This window comes from Lissotriton helveticus, chromosome 10, assembly GCF_964261635.1.
Source record: "Lissotriton helveticus chromosome 10, aLisHel1.1, whole genome shotgun sequence".
Taxonomy (NCBI): Eukaryota; Metazoa; Chordata; class Amphibia; order Caudata; family Salamandridae; genus Lissotriton; species Lissotriton helveticus.
Genome location: NC_136071.1, coordinates 1,007,029,132 through 1,007,055,778, shown reverse-complemented (window position 1 = coordinate 1,007,055,778; position 26,647 = coordinate 1,007,029,132). Strand labels below are relative to the sequence as shown.

Here is a 26,647-nt window from a genome sequence, read left to right as displayed (position 1 = left end):
GTCGGAGCCCTCAGAGGGAGACCCCTCGGCAACGGAGGCGGAGGTGTAACATGCTTCTGCGATGGAGTATACACCTCGGAGTACACCGATCCCGGTGATCCGCCTTCCTTTTCAGACCTGGGCTTTGGCGAGCCTCCCACAGCATCAGGCCTCTCACCACGCTTCCTCGACGTCGAAGAACAGTGACCAGACAGCGAGCGGAGGTCCCTCGACGTCGAGCGCCCTTTCCTCGGCGTCGACCGTCTTCCATGCCTCGACGGCGACCTCGTCCGTCTCGACGACGACCTCTTGCGCCTTGACGGCGACCTCGACGGCGACCTCTTCCGCCTCGACGGCGACCTCTTCCGCCTCGACGGCGGACTCGACGACAAGGATCCCCTCGACCGTTTCCTCTTCGCCGACGGCGAGCGGCGGTGTCGCCTCGACGGCGAGCGCCGACGCCGGGCCCTTCGACGTCGATCACTCGACGCCGACGACGATGAAATCGTCACAGGAGACTTCGACGGCGGTCTGTGCAAGTCCCTCGACGTCGACCGTCGACAACGCTTCGACCCAGAGCCCTGGGGAGACGGGGAACAGACCGTGGTCATCCCTCTCTACGTCGTGGTCAGTGCAACCGACCCAGACGGAGAATGGGAGCGTTTGCTGGTCTTCCTGCCCCTGGGGAGCCCCCAGAGGCCTCAGCATGGGCAGAATAAGCCCCTCCAGACCCACCTTGCGCCTTCAGCCTTCTTTCCTCGAGGCCCTGAAGCCTGATCTTCTGTCTTTCCTTCAGGGTCCTGCCAGAGAAGCCTTGACAAATCTCACACTCCTCTGGGATGTGGGAAGAGGGAAGGCAGAGGATACACACCTCATGGGAATCTGATTTTGCCTTCTTCCTGGAGCACTCCGGGCATTTGTCAAATAATACAGGCATATTTGACATCAAAAGGAGCAAAATACTAAGAAGAACAGCACCAAAGTACTTAAAAGCACTTAACTTGAACAACAAAGTGAAAAAATCACCAATAAACCCTTAAAAAGGGAGAGCTCAATGCTCCAGGGTCCTGCTAGCAGGAGCCGGAAAAAAGAACTGAAAGTAAATGGGACCTGCAGTGCATTCTGGGATACTGTGACGTTCTGGAAGGTTCTCTTAAAGGCACAGTATCCTGTTCTGAGCCACATAATGGCAGCCTATGGGGCTTGTCTGTCCAGGTTCTCCTCTCTATCATTCCAGAGGGTGTTTGCTGTTAAAGCAAGGGAAATCTGTACAGGCTTTGCTGTTTTGTGGATTTTGTGGTGGAATTTCTAGTTGAAGTACTGGACAGTGTAGCCTTTTATAGGCTGCATTATCTGTCTTTAAATTCTCTCTTAAGTGTCTGTGCAGTTCTGCATTTTTTCGACACTTTAAGAGATTATTTTTGATTGCTCCGGGGTCCACGCACATGGGCGGAACTATTCACTAAATTATGACTATACACAGAGATCCCCTACTACAGAATGTGGGCACTTTTAGACCCCCCCCCCCCCTCATAAATCCAAATGCGGAGTTTCTCAGGGCTCCTCATTGAGCCCTAAGCTTTTTAATGTTTATGTGGCACCTGTGGCAAAAATCGTATGGAAGTGGGATTTTGAGGTGTATTCTTATACGGACGACACCCCGTTGATTATATCACTGGGTGATAAATGAAATGCGAAGCAATCTACATGGGTGCCTCACCGAAGTAGCAGGATGGATGACTAATCATTGTTTAAGGTTAAACACGGACAAAACTGAGATCCTGTTGTTCGGGGGCGCTCACCTGTTTTGGGATGGCCGGATTCTCTGGAGGATATGCCCACCCCCAAGAAATCGGCAAAAAGCCTGGGGTTCATTATTGACTATTCTCTCTCTAAGCAAGAACATGTTAAAACCATCTGCGGTAAAAATGCTTCGGCATTCGAAAACTTTTGAGAAGACTGCTCAAGTGGATCCTGGCACAATACCATAGTCCAGGCCTTGATTACTAGTTGTCTTGACTATGGTAATGCCCTTTTTGTGGGCATGGCAGATTACCTTTTTACTAGATTACAGGTATTCCAAAAAGCTGCTGCCAAGCTAATTTGTAATATAGATGAATTTAGGTCAGCTACACCATGTTTGACATCCTTACATTAGCTACCTATGCGAAAGGAAGCCAGTTTCAAGCTCTTGTGATATGTCCATAAATCCATATACTACACCGGCCCTGAAATTGTACGGACTAGAGTTAAATTCTACAAGCCCTTACATGACCTGAGATCATGAAATGTAGCCTTGGCTAACGCCATCAGAAATAAGGAAGGCCAGATTTAGCGGTCATTCATTCTCACATTTGGTTGCTGCTAAATGAAACTCCCTCCCTTTAGATCTACGTCTCGCCGACAACTATTTGCAGTTTAGAAAGAAATTGAAAACCTCGCGGTTTTCTGGATAATATCCTTATATGATCATCTTTTGAGGTTCTTTCTTTCTGATAAAGCGATAGAGAGCGTTATAGCACCGCGATATCTCCTGGGGGATGAAGTAAAATAAATAACTAAAACAAATTGCCTTGTACGGAAGGGAATGACGACCTTTGGTAGGAATACCACTTTTGTCCAGAGGACCAGTTTGTCGGGGAAGTAGCAAGTTAATGGCTGTGATACAGACAAAGCCTGAAGCTCGCCTTGCAAATGTAATGGCAATGAGGAATGCCATGTTGAGTGCTTGAAAGATGGAGGAGGCAGCTGTGCATTGGCTCGATAGTTATGAACATCAGGAAAGTCAGGGCCAAATTAAGGTTCCACTCTGGTATGACAACTGGTCTTGGTGGGCAGAGATGGATCAGCCCCTTAGGAGAAAAAAAAAAGCATGACAACCGGTGACTTGAAGAGGCAGGGCTGATCTGGCAAACGTAAGACACAGAGAGCCTACAGAAATCCTTGTATGTCACCACAGCAATGCCTTGTTGGGCTGAAGAAAGACAGAACATTAGTACATCAGACAACTTTGCAGGCAAAGGTTGAATGCTGTGAGAGGAACAAACATTTCCCAGTGTCTTGCATAAACAGTTGTGGTAGATGGTGCCTGGCTGCCAAGATGACGCCAATTATTTCAGGAGGCAGATCAAAGGTCAGTAAATACTGCTGTACAATCTCTAAAGCAGAAGGTGTAGGTTGTAAACGCTTGGGTGCAGGTCCCTCCCCTGATGTTAAGACAGGCGATTCGTCCGAACAGGCAGTTGGATTAGAGAACAGGAGCTCATGGCCAGAAGTTTGCGCCTATATCACAACAGTACGATGGATGAAAAGTCAGTTAGTCCATATCCTAGGGCTAGTCAAACATACTACAGGAGTCTATCTAAAATAATAGAGGGGACAACTCACCCATCTTTTGACAGCATGCTTCATCATGGGTACTTCCTCTCATCGGTTTTGGTAAGTACCACAATGATTGGTTCAAACAAACAGAATTTGGGAGCTTGTGACAATTGTCTGATAATGCAGGGTTCCCATTAAAAAAGACTATGGATAGACCCCAGATCTCTTTATTCAATGGGTACGCATGTCACTGTTCCAAAGGTATCAGGAAACTGAAACTTAATGGTTTCTACATTTGAGAATGAAGCCTACATGTTTCAGCCGAAATCAACATGCCCCTAAGGGTCACTCGGCTTACTTCAGGCCAATGACTCCCTGCCTATCTCTGCTATTACCATGGAGTCTGAGTTAATCAGCAGTTATAAGACTCTCCTAGCTTGCTCTTTAATTACTTAGGACCCTAAATGGGTTCCTAGGCCAGCCTCATCAGCTGAGTGGGCATTCCCTTGTAGTCACACTTACATCAAGGGCACAATGCCTCCTTGTCACATGGAGTACCTTTCCTCTGGGGAGACAGGGAGGGAATCCTAGCCCTGAAGAAAGCAGAGTCACTTATTGGGGCATGCTGATGTCCAAGCCGGACGGATTCGATGTGGAGCCACATGATCTTACATACCGAAGAGAGAGGTAATTGCAAGCAAATTTTCTGGATACAGTCTATCATCTGGGGAAATTCACAAGGTGAAAAATTTGCGGTTAGAAGTCTCAATAAGTATAAGAGATTCATTTAGATGAGACTACTTTTACTGCATTATTCAACAATTGATACTAATTGCACAACTGAGGGGCCGATTCCGACTTGCTCGGAATGGCTCCGAACGCAATGCAGCCGGGACAAATACGAGCCATACGCGTGCTGTCCACCCAACCCGTACAACTGTACGAGCGAGCAAGTACAACACGGGAAACGGTAAATCTCCGACTGAGACGTTTCCGGGTCCAGAACACGTGTCGGCCGTAAGCGAACCGTGCCATGCAATAGAGGCGATTTCAGAGCGACCCAGTATGATGCACGATTCAGACAGCCGGATCGAGACGGAGATTCTGACTCTTAAAAGCTCAAGGAAGCGAACTTCGGGGGTCCGCGCAGGACCCCCTTCACCCGTAGCCATACGAGTTGGTCATAGGGGGGGACCCAAGGGTCCCCCAACACGAGCATGTACGGTGCAGGTGGCACAGATGCATCTCCACTACAAGGGGCGCCCTTTTGCGCAACGTACCTTTTTCACCAATGGACGGGTATGTATGCATTGTACAACAGGCTCCCATTGACTTCAATGGGGCTCCGAGTGACCCGTGTCCGTAACCACATGTTCGCATCGTACTCAGGCGTTCGGAGCCCCGGCTTGCGAGTCGTGGGAAAGCACTCCGGACCCGCCTCGGACGGAGGGCTTTCCCAACAAGATCGAAATCAGGCCCTAATTGTCAAAAAACTACAACGGTTTCCTTTGCCTGATGCAAATTATACTATCACCATTTTTAAAACAAAAAGCCATACTAGCAGACTTCAATCTCCATCATTCATCTCTCCTTTCTGTGTTTTCCAGCATTCCCCTCCTCAGGAAGTAACGTCATTGGCATGCTGTCAGAAACCGCTTTAAAAGAAGCCAGACAAGTGGAAATAATTCTCCAAAATCCACCTGTGCAGAAAGTGCCTTCACTGCATTTTCAAGCATCCATCTCTTCAGAAAGTAAAATGACTTTCTGCCTTCACTCTACTTCAACTCATTAGCCTCCTCCCCTCACCCTGGCACCACTAACAAGGGTAGTATACAGGCAAAGAAACTGCCTGTTGAAACCTTGTGCCAGAACCCTTGTTCTTCCACAATGTACAAGTTAAGATATATTGATATGCCTCACCCATTACCTCATTATCACACGCAGGTCTAGACCATGCAAACCGTCTAATAGCTTCCTCACATCGCATTGACCCAACCGTATACACATCCAACTAACCACTGCACACCCCAAACTCCAACTCAATAAGGCATGCTTTGCAGAACTCCATGCTCTGGAGACTGTCAATCTCATCATCCATCACAAGCTTGATGCACTCTTCATCACGGAAACAGAACACCCTGAACATGCTTAATGCCTAGGTACCCACAGGCTATTACATCCACTATGTGGATGGCACACATTATGAGGATGTCTCACTGTAATCCACATGTCTTCCGGGTTCTGCACCCTGCGTAAGCAAGTGAGACAACTCTATGCAGTTCGTCACATACCACTTTCCACTTTCTGTGGCTGTAATCACAGTCCTCCAGTGTAGAATAAGGATTTCAGTGTCAAATTCTCAGATCTCTTTAACCCCTGTTATGTCTGATCGGCTCCTACTTGTGGTAAAGCACATCAGTTAACCAATACACTCCAAAGGCCACATTTTTAATCTCGTCCTCTCAACATCAACAACTCAATGCAAACCACCGACATCTCTGGACTGGACTAATAACTCCATGACCACCGAGCTTCCTGCTCAGTGTGTGGTAAATAAATAATTAATTACCGGTTCTATTTTTTACTATAATCAATAAACGGGTAGCTCAATAAATAAGAGTCAAGATACGAGGTAGCTAGAGTTGACAGGCTTTAATTAAGCATAAAGGACAAGAACAGGACAGCCTGCATGGGAATGGGATGGCAGCTGCCGGGGGCAGGATCTGGGAGCATAAGGGATAACTTTTAATAACAGTGCACAATATTTATAGTTAAACAAATACATTGCATTCAATACAGTAGGCGTAGCAGTAGGCGGAGTTTGTAGCAGTCGCGAAAGATAAGGCATAAAGTGGGTGTAACAAGAGGTGTGTACAGGGCGTATACATAGACATGTGATGTAAACGTAATAGAATATGTCATAAACGGGGCGGAAACATGGAGGGGGCTACCTGAGCAGCTGGGACCTTTAACCTAGTGGTGCGAGCAAACTGGCAATGACGTGTTACTAGGGAGAACTGGGGGCTATGACTTCTGCACTAGAAGAGGAGACGAAAGTCTGGAGGGTCAGAGCGACATGTACCTAGGCATATCTAGTATCTGGTGTTTATAGTACATGTTGATAGAATCCAAAAGTTATCAGGGTAAAGGCTAACAGACACTAAGACTGGTGCATGCATTATTCTAAATGTATTGCATGTGCGAGGAATATTCTATGAATATGAATACAGTATTTCTCTTACATGGAGACATAAAGGCTAGACCATGACGGAAACTATTGATGCGATTCAGTAGCTTAGGAATGCAGAGAAGGAGGGCTGGACTGATAACTAGAAACATAACATACTCTTGGCAGACTGGGAGGCAGAGCCAGGCCGGGCCGGGCACTGCGTGGCAAGAAAGTAAGTGAAGGGTCAGGGATACAGGTGGGGGCTGTATCGCTCCTCGGAGAGGGTTCAGGAGACAGGAGCTGAATCTGAGTCCGGGCCCTTTTGAGGCCTAGAAACGGGGACAATTCAATGAATTAACGTGCACACTGTAAAATGTGGCAACGTAGGTTTACATAGGCCTAATATTCGTTGTTTTCACGAGGACTGGAAATTGGCATACTAGAGATGGACACAACTGGAATTGCGTCTTTAATCGATCAGAAAGGGGATACATGCATATCGATCATGCACATATGACATAACATGGGGGAACACGTAGGCACATATGACATGGCAAAATTTACTTTTCCACAAGTGTCCGGCAAACAAACTGAGGTCACCCCAAATTCGTACAACAAGAAGTCAGATACTTCAAAGAATTCTCCATTGATAACCCAAAACTTCAACGCATCTCTCACTCTGACAACCATGTGAACTCCCATGCTCCAACAAAAACACAGAAGTACAAGACAAAATCTTCAGCATCCGACAACAAATGCTCCATCAACAGACAGGAAAGAAAGAACCTCCCAATGACGTCATGCTAGTAAGTCACTATAAGCAATATACACACAAGGCCTCACATCAGCCAAAGCATAGTACCATAAAAATACCATCAATGAAGTTGCCAACAGAAGCAGAATGGTATTTAAGACTATCAAACATTGTGTAACCCCTACGACCTTCCTATCCCACTGACGGGTGCAATGCCATCAACCTCCATGTCAGTGAAATGACAAATGGTCCGACAGCACATCGATAACATAAAGCTGGTTTCTTCTCTTAGACCTGTCCCTTTTGTAGCATCTCATAATGGTCACTTTTCAAAGCCCTAACTCTTGCATATCTCGCTGTCATATTCAACTTCTTCAAAACCACTGTCAACGCTTCTGTCACTCAAGGTATCTTCTCAGAAGCACTCCAGTTTGGCCAGCTCCTGCAATTCCTAAAGAAACATACACTACACCCCAATGACCTTGCCAGCTACTGGCCCATTTATCTTTCACTCTCTGCAAGATGGTTGAAAAAGAAATCTATACTCAGACCCAAGATCACATCAATGCTAACCATCAAAACCACTGATCTGGTTTCATATCATCTAGATGCCTTCCTGGCCACATATAAATATGTCCCCCTGCCTCCTGATATTTCTGAGGCTCTCAGCTAACTTCAATACCGTCAACCATCCCACCCTAATCCACACCCTGAGGTCTCAATTGGGAGTCACTGGCAACACCCTTCAATGATTCTTCTCCTACTTTTCTAAAGGAAACCAGATTATTTACATGGGCACCTCCAGGTCCAAGAAAACCCAAATGAAAATCACCTGCAGAGTTACCCAGGATTACATACTGTCTCAAGTAATCTTCAGACTCCACATGGAGACGCTTGTGGCACTAGTCACCGATAACATCAACATTGGTCACTATGAAGACGATGCACAATTTTACTTGAAAGACTTGAAAACTCCAGACAACTAACAACCAAACACTGCCTGCACCTCATCCATACCTCTAAGTTGAGCACCTACCTGAAGCTCTAACCCATGAAGATAGAATTCCTGTTATTTGCCAAGAACAACACGCAAGAAATATTACATACCTGGTAAAATGATAAGAACCTTGACAAATTTGAGCCTCAGCTTTCACCCAATGCCAAGTCACTTGGTTTCACCAAAGACTCCAACCTCATCCTCAAGGAATACATTGCCAAGAAAATAGACAGGCTGCTGGCAGTGCCCTCTATTGAAGAAAGTGAAAGTTTTCTCACAAAAAACAATTTCATAACAGTTATTTGAACCCTTCTACTTTTGCATATGGTTGGGGGAAACACCCTGCTTCATGGCATCCCAGACTCAACGCTGGCTTCCTATTAAGGGAATCTTACATGCTACGCTAAATCTCATCTGAGTAGTGTAAAATATCATCACATCACCACTAACCTTATGGAATACCACTGAATCCCTTGTCGGATCACACCATATTCAAAACAAGTTGCGTTCTTTACAAAGTCATTACGACCTGTACCACTGCTAATATGGCTGGAAAGATCACCATCTCCGGGGAGTGGTTAGGACACAGTGGTGTACTAGCCTCCTCTTCTGCCCTGCTTTTACCTTGGATTAAATGGGGGACCTGCAAAGATCAGACCTTCTTGAGAGAGCGGCTGGCCCGGACCCAGGGCACCAGTGAGATGCAGAGGCCCAGCGCAGACTACGCTATCCTGGGTAGGTCCCTACCACAGCTTTAAGCAGCCGACGGTGGTCTGGCTGGCGGGGCCTCCTTTCCTCCCTGTGGGCTCACGTTGCTGGCGTGGGAAAGACTAAGGTCTCACCAGAACTCACAGGACCGTCTCGTCTGGATGTGGATAGTCGCGGTCCGGCATGGCTCTGCCATCGGTACCCCTTAGGCACACTCTTCATTGGGTCCATTTTCCACATTCTATAACACCCGGAACACTTGCACTGTGCTGGAGTGATTTGCGGGGGGCTGCTCAGCCTATGGGTCTCCAGTTTGCCAGCTCTGGCTGCCTCAGGCAGACCTTCAGCACCATAGAAACAGAGTTGCAGCTAGCCATTGCGCTGGGGGGAGTGTCGCTCTTGTGTCATTTTCCTGATGCGGTGCCCGGCCCTCCCCAGTAGGGAGTGAACTCCAATTTCTTACTGCTTTTGCTGTTTACCTGAATGACTGCGCCATTTGGGGGGGGGGGCACAGTCCATTGAGGCTACCTTCTTGCTTAAACCTTGGCTTTCCTGGGCCCTTTGGTTCCTCCAAGGAGGAACCGACATCTTTTTTGGCAGCCGCCTGGGCCACTTGTCAACCTAACTGCATTCCTATCTAAGGGACAGCCCCCCACTCCACCGTACAAGAACACTCGCCTTGTCAACGGCCAAGGTCCAAAAGAATGCGGTCCATCGAAAACCTACTGATGAGGTCCACTGGGCCAGTGGGAGGCAACAAATCACCCAAGGCGGGCGAGGTCCCCCCAGCAGACTCCGCGGTAATGGATGTTTCGGTGACCAACGCCTTCTTGGAGACTCTTTTCTCAGCCCTCCGTAACGATCTGGATCTCAGCAATGGAAGACCGCGAAACCGCACTGGACAAGAAAATAGAATGGCTTCAACAGCAGGTCCTGTGTCTGAAGGAACAACATGTCAACCTGCATGCCCACGCCAAAGACCTGGAGAACCAGTCACGGAGAAGTAATTTTCCCATCAGGGGGGTCCCATCACAGGCGGAGGGATCTGGGCTCAAGGAATACGTAAGGGTCCTCTTCAGCCTGATGCTTTGATTCTCAGGGGCTCAGATCTTAAACTGGATCGAATGCATCACATGGGCACACCTGAGTCAGACAAAGCCCCCCTTCCGACATACACATTTGCATCCATTACTTCCAAGCAAAAGAAAATATCCTTTGCAAGGCCCAGGGCTCCTCCAGATTCAATTCAGAGGTCACTCGCCGGTACTTTACCAATATCAGTCAGTGATCATGCTCCGGAAGCAACAAGACTTCTACCCTGTAAGAGCTTGCCTACGTGAACTAGGAATCACTTACTTCTGGTTTCAACCCGAATGACTCATTCTACTACGAGGGGAAACAGCATCAACTACGGTCTCTAAAAGAGGCCTGCATCATCTTGGTATTACAGAACCGGCCTGAAAGATCAGCTCGGAGGCTCGCAAAAGAACATGGCTCGCACAAGACTTAGGGGCCCATTAGGATGGCGGGCGGATTGCCCCCGCCAGGCTGGCGGTAGCCACCGCCAGCCTGGCGGGGGCAATCCGCCCGACATCCTTCCCTGAATTCCCCCCCCATATTACAATGGCGGGGGGGGGCCGCAGTGGAGAAAAACACCGCCCGCCACTTTTCCGCCCCGGTCGCCTTGCGGCCGGGGCGGAAAATGTTTAATATGGTGGCGGTGTCTATTAGACACCGCCAGCCATATTACAATGGGCTTTGGTAGATGCCTTTCCGTGGCGGCGATGCCACCACGGAAAGGCATGCGGTTTTCACTCTGGGGGCCCCTTGCGGGCCCCCAGAGTGAAGGAGGGGTGGGAATTGTACATGGGGGGTACATTTGCATGAACAAAGCGGCAGGCACCACGCGGTGCCTGCCGCTTTGCTTATGCAAATGCTGAATAGCATTTCTAGCATTGTGGCGGGCGGTGGAGAGAGCACCGTCCACCACAATGCTAGAAATGCAGGATGTGCCCGCCACAGTGGCGGGCACATCCTAATGCCACCCCTGGGACCCCCGCCCTTATGGCGGGCGGTCCCAAACCCCGCTAGGATGACGGGCGGACAAAGTCCGCCCGTCATCCTAATGACCCCTTAAGATGGCAACATGCCAAAGTCTCTACCCCGGGTCCAAACCAGACCCTGCCGCTATGGAGAGGGAGAGACAATCTGTACTGAACACATTTTGTGGGGGCTTAGAAAACAAAGGAGACCTAAAGCTGGTAATGGTCCTGAATTTAGTTTGCACAGCTCAGCGTTCTAATCAAGCCGAGGCTTTCTCCTCTTCGGGCCTACGATGGATGACGGACTGCAGTCTGACTGATTTCTGGCGCTGCCATAACCCCTCTTCCAGCGATAATATGTTTTTCTCTGCGGCACAAAAGATGTATGCCTGTATTGATTACTTCTTGGTGTCCGCAGCTCTGTTAGCCCATGTTACAGGAGCAGCCATTGCTCCCTGGTCCCCGTCTGACCACGACTCACTTCCAGTGACTCTCCGTCTAGACGGCTCTCAGCCCACAACACATCGTTGGTGCTTAAGAGACTCCCTCTTACAGTCCGCTCCCATGATGTCAGCCATACCGAAAACCTTGAAAGACGGTCTCCTCAAGGAAGACAACGCGGATGTCTCTCTGTCGTTGACATGGGAAACACTGAAGCTGGTGGCGAGGGGAGAATTTATAGCCATCTCTGCAGACAAGAATCGCAAGTGTCGGGATAAGTGACAGCAACTAGAGAAGTCAGAGACAGAACTGGAGGCAATACACAAGCACACACGCCCCCCCGGGTCTGGCGGGAGTTAAAAAAAAAACAAGGCTCCTTCTCGGACGTACGGAATTTGACAGAGCGGTGTATGTGCTCTTATGCTTAAGGCACAAATTCTACTTTGGTGGCATCCAATGTGGCTGCATGGTGGCCCATCACCTCCGTAGTAAAAAAACATTCCAACTCAGTGACTATGATATGCACCGCTTCCTCTGGGGAGATGCACACTGCCATTGAGATAGCCTCAGCATTTAAGGCCATTTATAGTTCTCAATATTCCCACTCTGCGAGTCATACCAGGGCCCCCTGCCATTACTTACAGAACGTGGTCTTGACTCTGCCACCGCCTGCTGAGGCAAACATACTTAACCAGTTATATGTGTGGACGAAGTGATTTCAGCTATTTCCCGCTTAAAGACTTCTCCGAGCCCAGATGGTTTCACAGCCCAAATGTTATAAAACCTTTTGTCACGAGCTGGCACCCCTTTTGAAGGGGCTCTACAACTCATTCGTTGACACAGCATCTCGGACTGATTCTATGCTGGAAGCTGCCCTCTCGGTCATCCCTAAGCCAGGCAAGGACCCAGTGCAATGCGGCTTGCATTGGTCCATTTCCCTTCTCAACATAGATGCCAAGCTCCAGGGGTAGTAGGACAGCGCCTCAGCCCTCTAAAGCCAGAACCGGTGGATCCAGACCAGACTGGTTTCATACCGACATGGCAAGGTGGCGACAACACCGAATGCATTTTACACCTATACCTATAAAACAGCAAAGTCAGGGAAGGAAGCGCTTTTTCTCTCTATAGATACAGAGAAAGCATTTTATTGCGTCAATTAGCCCCATCTCTTAGCGACTCCTAAAGCATTTGCCTTTGGTGCCACCTTACCCTGTTGGGTTGGTACTAAATATAGGGCACCCCATGCCTTCGTGCAAATCAACAGTGTCATCCTCCACATTTCCCATCCTTCGCGGAACCAGTCAAGGTTGCCCCATCACCCCCCTTCTCTCCAAGCTTTATATGGAGCCAATGGCACAACAGCTGCGAGACCATCCGCAAATCTCCGGGTTCGCTTTCGGTTCAGAGCGACAGCTATGCAGATGAAAGTCATCCTATCGCTGTCTTACCCATTGACTTCACTGCCTCCGCTCGTGGAAGAACTGTAGCTCTTTGGTGAGACTTCCGGCTTTAAGGACAACCTGCAAAAATCCCATATCTTCAACCTACCGGTCACCCCCACGCATAAAGCTATACTAGGCTCTCGATTTCAGTTCGCCTGGACTGAAAACTCCATCAACTGTCTGGGAATTCAGGTGGCGAAAAGTCTGCCTCTATATCTTCAAATTATGAGGCTCTCCTCTCTCAGACAAGCCACACTCAGACCTCTTGGGGCAGCCTTCAGTTGTCATGGATGGGTCGCATAGCGGTGGTAAAAATGATGGTCCTTTCATGTATACTCTTTCTCTTCCAAGCCCCCCCCCCCGACCCCGCCTAACAACCGATTCATTTGGGATAGCAGGAAACCACACCTTAGCCACGCTTGGCTATGCGCCATCATAATTGAGAGGGTGGATGGGGTCTTCCCTCAATTATTTGTAATTACCAAACCTCCCATCTTACGTCTCTGGAGGAATGGAGCAGTTCCGCTTCAGAGAAGTACTGGTCTTTCATGGACCAAGCGGTAGCTGGCACAAAAATCTGGAAGTCTAGCTTCCTCGCAAACATCTTTGATGGGGGTTATGCTCTTCACTGGTGACAGCCTCCACACTTAAAGTGTTGGACAGTGTTGCTCTCTCGTCAGGCTTCACTAACGTTCCCTCAGATGACACGGATTCTCCATAACCGAGACATCCCCCCCCCCCCCGATCAGTATATTGAGGCTTTTAGATGCTGGCGCGAGCGGGGATGTTGGAGGCTAATCCGTAAGACAGTCGAAAAACACCTGATAGACAAACTGTACTCCCTCCTATCTGAAGGGCACGCAAATCCAGGGCACAGCACACTGGGAGGCGGAGTTAGGGCAGACTCTGTTGCACAAGGAAAGGGAAGACATCGTTTGCAGGGTACACCACCTGGCCCACAACGTGGCTATTATTTATTTATTTAGTGTGTTTTATATAGCGCACCGCTACCCCAACAGGGTGTCCCGGCGCTTCTGCAGATGTGCTGTCTCAACATCAGTGGTTCTTAACAATAGAGGAAAGTCTTCAGCGCTTTCCAGAAGGGCATCTCTTCCTGAATCATCCGGAGGGAGAGTGGAAGTTTATTCCATTGAGAGGAGGCGCATATCTGGAATGTTTTTCCTCCTGAGCGTGCTTTTCTGAACCTCGAGGTAGCAATCAGATTTTTTGAGTTGGACCGGAGGTGTCTGGTATTGCTATAGGGACGAAGACAAGAAGAGAGGTAGGCGGAGCCTTTCCCTTTAATAGCACGATGAGCCAGGGTAAGGGCCTTGAACCCTTTTTTGGATGGGGAGCCAGTGGAGTCTGCGACGGTGGGGAGAAATGTGGTCTCGGAGGGAGACGCCACAGACCAGTCGAACTGCCGCATTCTGGACTGTCTGCAGTCGGTGACACAATCCGGAGGCAAACCCTAAATACAGGCCATTAGCATAGACCAGGTGTGAGGTTATCAATGCCTTCACTATGGTTTTCCTGATGTTGCTTGGAAGGAAGCTGATACATTTCTTTATCATCCGGATTTTTGAAAAACAAGCGGCTGACACAGTCTGCACTTGATTGTGGAATGAAAGGTGGGAGTCCCATCTCACCCCCAGGTTTTTCACTGATTCCTTAGGGGAGGGGGAAGGGCTAAGATCGAGGGGCCACCAAAGGTTAGAGTCTAGCGGGGAGGGTTGGTGGAAGAAAAGGACCTCTGTTTTCCCAGCATTTAGGCGCAGGAAGTTATCGTCCCTCCAACGGGCGATATTTCTTAGGCAGTTTTTTAGTGGGTCGAATGTGGAGTGAATGGGGGTATCGTAAGAAAATAAAAGCTGAATATCGTCAGCGTAAGAGGTGGCCTTTATTCCTGACTGGGATATCAATTCATCAAGAGGGGAAAAATAAATATTAAATAATAAGGGGCTAGTACCAAGATGGCCTGTAAGATAGCCACCTACTGGTACCTCAACCCAGCATGTTTACACAGTTGAATCTGGGGCATTCCATAGAATGCTGGCACGGTTGAGGGCACACTGGCTCTCACCTTCACATTCTATGGCACTGCCCTAAACTCTGCCATCTCTGGACACAGGTCCTGGACGATACAGATAATGCTTTTAATACCTCCATACCTAGATTCCCCACATACACTATCTTAGGCTTATCGAATCCTTTGACCTTGACCTACCCGTAACATTCCCAGCGTGGCAGACAAATGGCCCTGGAACTGTGGGCAGCGCGGCAGGTAATTGAGGCACTCTGGGGTATGGAGACAATTCTGGATTACATTTCATGGCTGCACAACTTCTGGTACATGCAAGGCATCAAGCGTTTATCCCGACCTGCCGACTCTAAGGCCGACACCTATTCAACACTCTGGGCACCATTCATCCGACTCCTTTCTTCTGAGTTTAGGGCGCTCACATGTCCCACTCATTTGAGGCTCCTACGCCTGATCCCTTATGAGCCACTAACCCCCCTCCTTACACTTTTTCCTTGGGTTTTTACCTGTCCTGGACCCCAGACTATTACCGGGTGCACTTAGACGACACATGCGGAGGAGCGATGGGTGGTGGGGGTGCGTGAAGGATGGAGGGGAAGTTTGTTGACTTTTCTTTTCTGTTCGTAAAAACTGCCTGTCAAATGCTGCCGGACTCCAGGAACGGCTGTGTCAATTATGCCAAGCTTAACCTACGCTGCCTGCCGTTGGTTGCAGGAGGATAGCTGTGCATCATGCTTTACAGGCCGCAATAAAACTAAATGTTCAGAAACATAAAAGAGTGATGACAACACAATGGACTGCAACGAACAACAAGGCGATTCTTGGCATGCTTGTATTAATCTCAGCCACTGGTGAAAATTTACACCATATCAAAGGCCATCATTTGTTTTGCCCACCATGCCAACTCAGATTAGACACAGCCATATACTCATCAGCCATGGTCCTGCTTCAATAGGAACAAACTAGGAAGGACTGCCAAGCTAGACTCCTCTATGTACCGGAACACAAGCAACCCAAGGTCGGTATCAGTCTATTTTGGCCTCTTCACTGTGGTGTAACTTGTATCCAGTGGCACAGTGAGCACGGGACCCATGCCTGGGCATACCTACTGGAGTTAGGTTATCAATTGGAACAAACAAGGTGATGAATGGAATGCTTGAATTAATCTCCACCACTGGCGAGCACTCGGCCACATGCCAGTCCATCGCCCCCCCCCCCCCAAATTAGGCCACCTGAGATTAGACCCAGCCATATGCAAATCAGGCTTGTGTCATGCTCTAATAAGAATAGTCAATAGACTGCCACCAGAGTGCTGGAAAGCTTTAGAAACAAAGTGATAATTTAAAAAAGTTGCACACCCGTTTCATGCAACAGTAACAACATCTGCATGTGAATGCACAGTTGAGGATTGTTATATGGGATAAAGTACCACCTACGAAACATTGTAAGGATACTGGAAGTCGCAGAGGAGTTTTGTGACAATATGGAGGAACAGTGCAGAGGGCCGAATTCCTTTATAATGTCAAGAATCTCCGGAACCCTTTGCTCTTGTACATGTTCAAGGAAGACTGGAGTCTTTGGAGAGTAAAATAAAGAGTGTGACGGACATCAGTAGGGAAAGATTTGGGGTTTGTCTTGCTACTGGAAGCCAGGACCACCAAACTCTCTGCAGTAGGAGGCTGTCTAAGAAAAGCAGAGCCAACAGGAGCTGGCCTATTGCAACCTACCAATTCACTGTTAGCCTCTAGCGGGGTTTCAACCAAGTGCCAGTTAAGGTATCCATAAGGGAGTCATTGAATGGAAACAGATGACACTGGCTGACGTCGTAAACCTCAGTAAGAACTTGTGCCTTGGCGTCAACCTTGTACTTGTCTAACACATAAAATGAAGCCCACTCTTCCTTTGTGGGATTAACAGGCGAATTCAACCCAGCCCCAGGAGATATATCAAACTGAATGGCCTCCTGTAAGCCCATGTACAGGCTGTCATCATCGTAGTTTGGTGTTACTACATCCCCATTCCACTGTTGTCATTTGTGTGGGCGCAAGCTATGGTCAGAGTCAGAGCCAAAAAGAAAGTGTTGTCTCTTAATGTGACTGTGGCAGGGGTACCATAGGCACAGACTCTGGCTGAATAGGAACCGGCTGGGCTGTAGCACATTTGAAGCGTGACCAAGGTCGGGTTCGGGCCAACTCCGGATAGAGGGCAGACATCAGAATCGGTACTGGATTCTCCTCTGATGGCAGCAGCTCTGACGCCGAAAGAGGGACTGGGGTGTAAGTCTGTACCGTAGTCAATGATAAATTGTGACCATTCCGAGGAATTCAGACGTTACCGAGGACAAATTCAGCAGTGGTAACCCGACTGGAGGCCCCTGGAGTTCCTTGGGGCCTGCAGCAGCATGGCCTCCCTAAAGGCTGCAATACGCTGCTGCTCCGCCACCCAACACAGAAAGCCGGGGTGCACTGGTCAAGTGTTGGAATTAACTCCTTGGTGGAACAGGAGAAAGACAAGAGAGGCATGGTGACGCCCTTGTACATTCTCTGGTGAGCGAGAGTAGCTGGAATGGGAAGAATCCTGCTTGGACTTCTTATGCTTTTTCTGCTACTTGCCTGTATACTACGCCGACGATGAAGATCTGTTGCTGGAAGAACTTTGGGAGCAGGTCCGCACCCTTGGCTTTGACCGGGAGCAGGGCCTGTGTGGATTCCTGCAGTGTTTTACTTTGCAGAGCTTAGCCTTGCATTCTCACGAGGCCTTCAGGTTTATTTGAGCACAGTCTTCATAGACCCTGGAGTCGTACACTAAACCCAAACAGCAGCAGCACACCTTGTGGGGATCTATCACAGACCTCTATTTGAGTCGGGTTTAAACCCTGTAGTTTTAGGGGGTGACATGTTCCCATGCACACTGGTAGATTCGTTGACTAAAAAATATTTTAAAAAAATACATCTGGAGTTAAAACAATAGCTGAGTAAAAAATTGCTTCAAATGATGAATAAATTAAGTTGAGCTACAGGTCCATGTTTGAATGTGCGGAAAGAAAAGAACTGACATCAGTGTGTATGGGTGGTGTTTATGTGTGGCTCCCTTCATAACTTCTGGAGTTCACATGGCGTGGAGCCACATGACATCACCCACCTGTGCGCAGGAGCAATGATCTTTTGAGTTTCTGGATCCAGTCTGGCATCTGAGGACATTCACAAGGTGAGAAATATGTGTATAGTAGGATCCATCAGAAGAAATTAGATTAACATTTAAAAAAAAAACTTTTATTGTTCAATGCTCATCATACATGACATACTGATTAAACACAATGACTTATCAAAGTAGAGGTCATCATCAGAAGGCTATACAAAGGTTCAGCACATGTTAATGGTATTCATCATCGGAGCTTTTACGGCCAAATACCTTCATAGAAACAGCAGGCAAGGGACACCTTCAAAATAGATTGTCTGGCTCCGTCTGAATTAGCCGAGCCCCCTAACAGTACCCTGAACTCCCTCCAGGCCCCAAACACTTTTCCCTACTTTGTGGGGCAACCTCGGCCTCGGTATATAAACTCCTCCGCCCTCTGGCACCAATCCATGCTAGAGTCCCAGTCATTAATGCTCGGGGAGACGCCTGAACCCCATTGTTTTGCAAGGATGCATTTAGCCACCCAGCTGCCACCTTTAGCCATAGTTTATGATATTTAGGCCAGTTTTCTTCTCCCTGTATCGCCAGTAGGAGCCACTTTGCATCAAGGGGCACTGGTCTGCAGATAACTCTGGATCAGACCTTTGTCACCCTACGCCAAAACTCTTGTATCGCCGGGCATGCCGATATTATGTGAAAAAAGGTGGCCTGCTGACTGCATACCCCAAGGCAGATAAGTATCCCAGTCCTCACTATTTTATGCAGGAGAGTCCTCGGGTAGTATACTCTTTGGAGGATCTTGAGCTGGACCAGTCCAAACCTGGCTCTGGTGGGTATTTCCCGTGGGCTCTGGTGAACATCCACCCAGTCCTCATAATCCATGTCCTTCAGATCTTCCGTCCAGTCCCTTCGCAGGGGAACTAGCAATCAGGGGAATTGCTAATTAATTTCTTATAGATTATGGAGATCCCTTTGACAGGTACTGGATCTATAAGTAAACGGTCCTCCAGAGGAGAGGACTCTGGTAACTGCTCACTCCCCACAATATGCCGCCGTAGTGCAAGTCCCAGGAGGAGGTAGCGGTAGAATCTCACAATGGACAAAGGAATTACCCCTCCACACGTTCACTAAGTGTTCTTTACCAATTTTTCACCCAGTTAGTGAACCCCTCCAGGGTGCTAACCTTTTGGAGTGAGTTGCTGTTCCACAACGGGGTCAAATAGTAAGTTTGTCATGTCATCCCAAAAATCTATTGCCTTCCTGCCACACCCGCACCACTGTCTCGGTATGGATTGGCAACATTTTCTTACTCCTACGGCAGTAAAGGTTTGCTTCAGGATTCCCATGACCCCATTGTGTCTCTATCAACACTAATTAGTTAAATCTTGAAGGAAATAGTTTACAGTCATTGCCAAAAAATTGGGACAAGACAAAGCACAGGCAAGTTGGGAAACAGTGCTAGAAAAATGTAATTACAGTTACTATTATCTTCCACCATACAGGCTTACAGACACGGCAATAGGATGCATATAAAAGTGAGGTAGAATGCCCCATCTTTTTTATTCTTCATTCCCCGAACCCCCACAACCTAGTAAGAGTGGAATGCCGCCCAAATCCAGATAAAACACCTCCCCTTATTTGTCTACTAAAATAGTGATACCCCTTGCTTAAATTATAGATGAATAACAAATTCCATGTATCAGTTACAGTTATATAAATCTTACTTTTGTATTTAAACCAAATTTGTACTATATGCCAATATGTTTGTACAGTATCAACATAACAGCAAAACGAAAATGATGTATTATGACCAGGCACCACGAGTAATGACAAATCAGATGAAAATAGGTTATATAAATGATCTAACTCTTCTAACCGTTTCAAGGGTTTTGAGACTCCACCATACCACGAGAACTTTGAAAAATATCATAAAATATGGAATTGAGATTGCAATGATTTCCTAAACGTTGAATAAAGTGCTTTGCATTTTATATGAAATTTGAAAAATCTGGTTGTGCAATGCCTCATGGTCTATTTTATAAAATGTATTTTTCAAGTGCAACAATAAATCAAGGGCGGTCATTACTGTTTATGCATTGGGAAGCTACAGTTTTGTCAATTGAACAATAGGTTATGGATAAACAACATTAAGTCAGGGATTGCCAGAATGTCCTGACTGGAATGCCATCATATGTTCAAGGATGGCCTATTATTACATCAGGGGCTTCCAGAATGTTGTCGTATATGACCTACATATGCCATGAATGGGTCACCATTATGCCAGGAATAGGGAGAATTTGGCCAAGAATGTATACATTTTGTCAAAGGTAGATTACTCTACAAGGCACACGAAAATAAGTTACTTACCTGTAACTGCAGTTATCCAACATTGGTATCTTTCATAGATTCACATGCCTGAATCATTCCCGGTCGTTGAGATGGGAGTCTCACAGTAAAATATTCAAACAGCGCTTTAAAAGTTTCATAGGCTACAATGGCCTTGAACTATGTCAATAGTAGCCTATGTCCTTTTTAAAAAAGGAGCTAATGTTGGAACCCAGCCAATCAGCTGCCAGCATCCTCTAGCACACTCACACCAGAGGCAGGTTCTCTCATATTTTCTAAGCACAAGTGGGAAGTAAGAACTCCCAAAATTAAAGAGAACTACCTCTACGGGAGGAGGGTGAGTTGCATGTGAATCTATGAAAGATATCAATCCTGGATAACCGCAGTTACAGATAAGTAGCTTATTTTCTTATCCAGTATAGGGGTAACTTTCACATATTCACATGCCTGAATCAGAATACCAAGCAGTACCCAGAATCATACTGTCGTTACAGGAAGGAGGGAGACATGTAAATCATAGGTCACCCAGGTTACTGACGTATAACAATGACATTTGTAACCATGTATAAACGCTTTCAAATTCTGGACAGCTTTAAAAGGATGCCTAGAAACAAAACATAAAACTTTAACATACTTCTAATATTTAAGATGTATCCAATAAAGTGTTTAGCAGAATAAAATAATAGAATAATTAAGACACTGTTGAACTTCCAGTGTGAATCAAAAACTTACATTAGCGACAGATAGCAAGCAAAGTTATGCATGTAAGATATTAAAAATTCCTCTTATCAAACAAAGAGGCCCATCTCAATTGAAGAGATGACACAGTACTGCTAGGCCCACAGCTGTATCCTCACGTTGCATAGATTGGAGAAAGTAATGTTGTATAAAGGTGTGGACACTTTTCCAGGTCGCATCAGGGCAAATCTTTTCTAGTGTCAATCCAGCGAACAGAGCTGCTGATGTAGAAACAGCCCTGGTGGAGTCTGCTTTGGTTCTTCTGATTAAAGACTTGTTAGCTTTGTCATGGCGCAACTGGATCGCAGAGGAGACCCATCTGGCAACAGTGGCTTTAGTTACTGCATTTCCTTCTCTGCCTTGTCCGTAGGCCACCACCAGCTGATCAGTCTTTGTTATATCTTCTGTTTTATGCAGGTAGAATTATAAACACCTTTTAACATCCAATGTGTATAACGCCCGTTCTGCTGGAGTAGATATGTTTGGAAAAAGGATTGAAGTATATCACTGGTTCGTTGAGATGGAACTGCATCTGGACTTTTGGGATAAAGGTCGGGTTCGTTCTCAGAGCTACATAGTTATCAGTGAAATGCAGAAAAGGCTCCATGACCGTAAAAGCTTCAATATCACTTACCCTCCTTGCAGAAGTGAGTGCCAGTAGGGGGGCTACTTTCCAGGTGAGAAACATGTTGAGCTTCCATTTGGGAGACGGTTCTCACACAGGGGGAACAGCGTGGAAGAGGTCCTTCATGAATTGCTTTACAAGACTAGAAACACAGATAGTGGGAACTTGAGTAGCTCTCCTATAACGGGAAATCACAGCCAGGTGAACCTTCACTGAAGAGATAGTGAGACCTGACTTTGCTAAATAAAGGAGATATGGCAAAATCTGTTCAGGAGGCGCTTGAAGTGGGTGCAAGTTGTTTCTTTGACACCAGAAACAGAATTGCTTCCATTTTAGGTGGTATGTCTTGTTAATGCTGTCTGCTCTGGATTTTGCAATATTTTCCGTGCACTCTGGTGACATATCCAAGTCCCTGAATTCTAGGAACTCAGGAGCCATGCATGCAAATGAAGAAACTGCGGGTCTGGATGGTACACTTGGCCCTTCTCTCTGGTCAGCAGAGAGATGGTCGGCCTCACCTGGCTTGGGGCTGCTGTAGATCGTACCAGCAGCAAGGTCGAGGAGCGTGGCCTCTGAATGACGCTAAGGGCCAGGCGCAGGCAGCAGAGTCCAATAAGTGACAGCGTGGCAGTGAGGGTTTTCTCCAGAGCCACAAAAGACATCCTCTTAATAGGGAGAACCAAGCATAGCCAGAAACCGGTCCTTGGATGCTTGATTCCGGTCCAGGAAAGACATGGCTTGGCAGTTTGGGCTGGACTGTTCCCATGAGGCACAGGGTCAAGGCTGATTTGCATATGGCCATGTCTGACCTGGGTGGTGTGGAGTGCAAAAAAACGATGGATTTAGGCCCAGATCTCTGTACTGGGGTGAATGTAAGACATTGTTCTGCATTCTGTCCATCAATTGTTGTTTTTGCATTTGTCACCCCGAGTGGGATGGGTATGCTCAGACGTGAGTCCCATGCTCTCCACAACACTGGAGTCAAGCTATCCAGGCTGATGACGGCTGATAGCCAGAAACCGGTCCTTGGATGCTTGATTCCGGTCCAAGAAAGACATTGCTTGGCAGTTCGGGCTGGACTGTTCCCATGAGGCACAGGGTCAAGGCTGATTTGCATATGGGCATGTCTGACCTGGGTTGGTGTGGAGTGCAAAAAAACGATGGATTTAGGCCCAGATCTCTGTACTGGGGTGAATGTATGACATTGTTCTGCATTCTGTCCATCAATTTTTGTTTTTGCGTCTGGCTTTTAGACCCATAAGGAGGTAGCTGGGGGCTTCACAAGTAACGCAGTGGCCTCGCGAGACGGTTCGTGGAGATAGCACCCTGCAGCGGCAATGGGGTGAAAGTGGGCACTTGTTTTGCAACGCAGGTCTGGGGAAGGACGGTCCCGCATCACAGAGGGGGCTATGGTCAAGCCTAAAACCTCACAAAACGTACACTGATAATTTCTTTTTAAAATGCACTATGTACATCCATACATACCTGTATTCCTTCTTGTGCATGTGAAGCTTACTCCTGTTTTATACACCTCGAAAATGAATAGAAAAAAACAGAACATTTCATACACTCAGGAAGGAGGGGATGGCCTTAGAGGATTTAAAGGAGTCTTTTTTTCTAATGTTTCACCAACCACAATGGTTCCAGAAAGATACTTAAGCAATAAACATGTTTTTGAGAAGCCAAATTAGAATGGCATGAAATCCTAGAAGGTAACCAACAGCTCTATAAGAGTTTGTTAACATAACAATACACTTAATCTTTTACCATGCATTATGAGTAGTACAAAGTCATGCTGATGCACTTAAATAATGTTCAACCTGAAGGATTTACAGGAAATGTTGTAATTTCTTTCACTGACAGTCAACTTACAACCTTTTAGTTTTTCTGTTGCTTCAATGACAAATAAGTGAAATATTTAATTTTATAACAATACTGCTTGAATGTGATACATGCATGTTATATGCACCTTAAACTCATTAAACTCTTCCTACCACGCTGTTTTGTACTGTATATACATGTTTACTATGGTAAATACATAACATAATTAACAAAACATAGTACCTGCTCAGTGATCCGCATGTGAAAGTCATGGAAGTCACTGTAGCGACGATATGTCTTCCATGTTTCTTCCATGCCATCTATGGTCCGTCGATGTACTGTGATCGCATATAGTGCATAGGTCTTGCCATGATCATTACACACTCCTGCCACAGCATATGGGTCACAGTCAGCATAGACTAGGTATTTAAAAAATGAGAAGACAAACGCACAAAAAGGCGGAAGGACAGAAGGAAGAAAACAATGTGAAATGAGAGTGCCTGAAATGACAAGAGCAGGATAGTCAAGGGGAGCACAGGAAAATTATGAAAGAGGTAAAAAAGATGAAACTGAAAGCGCTGTACTCAAAAATTAGAATCAATGATGCAAGATCACTTGACACGTCATCTGTGTTGTGATTGTCATATCTGTAAAAAAAAAAGAACCCGTAGCCTATTATTTACTGCTAATTCTATGCTTAGAAGCTGAGGTTGCCGTCAACACCTATTTCATCTCTAACCTTGAATATTCCAACTTCAAGGAAAAGACGACATGCAAAGTTAGAAAATAGAAGATATTCACATGTAAGAATCCCCAACGCTCACTGTTCATGTGGGTATTTGTGTGTTTCAGTGCAGGGTCTAACTATGTCCAGCAAGTCTTTTCTTACAATTAGTGAAATCACTCTGCCCCATGGCTGCAATTGCCAACAGTCCCAACTACACATGCTTACTGAAGTCCATATCACATCTCACAAATGTGCATCTATGAAGCACATTTCTATTCAGGACTTTCTGGATAAATGACACTAACCTACTACAAAAGTCAATGGTATTCATTTTGATCAACCTCAGGAAGATGAAAAGCTAAGTCCCAATCAGAATCTGAACCTGTGATCTTGAGGTGAACACAGATATCTGCAATACAAGCATCAGTTATCTGAGCCATCAAGCATGAGTGCTCTGTTAACTGGAGACAGCAGTGCCACTACAGTCTCTGCAGTATGCTAGATGACAACTGTTCTCCTTTACACACCTTGGGATGCACGATTAACATTGCTCAGCTCTGTGCACCCATTTCTGACAGCGGGCTTACCAGTGAGTTTCTTCTCAGCAGCTGTATTTTCCAAGGGCTCTTAGTAATTCACAGAACAGAGTTATATACACAACATGTTCTAGGAAACCATGTCAACCGTACAAGAAAAACACTGATACAACGGGTGGGACAGGACTACAAGGGCAATCAATCCATGGAAGTAAGGACAAGTAAGGCCAAAACAAGAAATGAAAAGGACAGGTCTTAATCCGGAACGGTAGACGACTATAGAAGAGATGGGGATAAAAAGTGCAAACAAAATCAATCATGGTCTTGTGCCATTTTACAACAGAAGCAGGCCTCTGTAGTGAAACTCCAAACCACAACTATATAAATCGCTAAAACATCCGTATAGTGATACATCCCCGTGCAAGATCTGGCAATCCGGCTGAGAAGATACACTACATCGGTTGCAGAGCTGGCTTTTATCCCCCTCAACCCCCGCCCCCCCCCCAGTCCCCCCACTTGCCCACAACGAAGAACGGACTGACAGTCGGACCGATGGATGAAAAAGTCTATATGCCTTTATAACTGCAACTGAGGCCCTGACTGGGCCCAGGGGAACAGTGCTTGGAATCTTGGAGGCGGCCTCAGTCCGCAAAGGCACACCAAAAGGCTTGGCCTGACGTGAGAGGCCCTGAGCTGGCGGGCCCCCTGGCTACAGCCTGGAAGGAGGAGAGGGGGTCGGCCTCACATGGCATGGGGCTGCTGTAGATCGTACCAGCAGCAAGGTCGAGGAGCGCGGACTGTGAATGATGCCAAGGGCCGGGCGCTGGCGCCAGAGTCCAATAAGTGACAGCGTGGCAGTGAGGGTTTTCTCCAGAGCCACAAAAGACATTATCTTAATAAGGAGAACCAAGCATTGCCTGGCCGGGAGACCAAGAGAACGAGATAAGGCAGCTCCATGGACAACACCGGCATTATAGAAGGTGAGAGATTTGCTCCCTCTGGGTCTGTTACCCTACTGAAACCAGCGAGCCTGGAGCGACTTAGGCATTCTGTTGGGTCTCAACAGAGAGTTACTGCCCAGGCTAGTAGGGACATACTGTCCCCCAAAATACCTCAGGCAGGTGGAAGGAAGCTCAGACAGTCCAGATACACCCACCAGGATGACAGCAAAGTCAGACAGGCGATGGCAAAACATTCATGAACCTGGTGGACGCATCCAGGACAGTACTTACCTTTGACAATTAGGAGCTCATCGCAGGAAGTGGCTATGACACAACCAGGATCTTCTGGGGTGTGGCTCCTGGCTTTTGGACCCATAACAAGGTAGCTGGGAGCTTCACAAGTAATGCAGTGGCCCCGCGAGACGGTTTGTGGAGATAGCACCCTGCAGCGGCTAGGGGGTGAAAGTGGGCACTTGTTTTGCAATGCTTGTCTGGGGAAGGACGGTCCCGCATCACAGAGGGGGTTATGGTAAAGCCCAAGGGCAAGTCACCGGCCCAATCAATGGACAAATACATCATAGGTAAGTCACCAACGACTGGATCAGAGCGCCAGCAAGACCAGGAGGAGCCCCTTAAACCCCTCAGTGCAATCATGGTGGCCATTGCCGACCTAAAGAGGTCAATTGAACCAAAGCTCAATGCAGTTACCACAGACGTGAACCCACTCAGGGCAGACTTCCGTAAGATCTCAGACAAGGTTACTACAGCGGAAACAAATATCACGCATCTACAGCAAGCATCCAAATGACTGTAAGACCAAGTGGACCAAGATAACAACACGCGACCATGGCCGCAAAACTGGAGAACCAAGAGGGGCGGTT

At 47.1% G+C, this 26,647-nt stretch overlaps 1 protein-coding gene across 7 annotated transcripts in view; it reads right to left on the bottom strand.

Annotated features, from left to right (window-relative positions):
* SNX13 (sorting nexin 13) overlaps nucleotides 1-26,647 on the bottom strand; it is a 547,690-nt gene that overhangs the window by 176,086 nt on the left and 344,957 nt on the right. For 4 of the 7 annotated variants that reach the window (XM_078663681.1, XM_078663683.1, XM_078663682.1 and 1 more), the window contains one exon: nucleotides 23,806-23,948. In XM_078663681.1, coding sequence (XP_078519807.1) covers nucleotides 23,806-23,948 — 143 coding nt within the window. Of the gene's footprint in view, nucleotides 1-23,805; nucleotides 23,982-26,647 lie in introns of all 7 variants that reach the window. The other 3 variants (XM_078663679.1, XM_078663678.1, XM_078663677.1) reach the window with 1 other exon arrangement.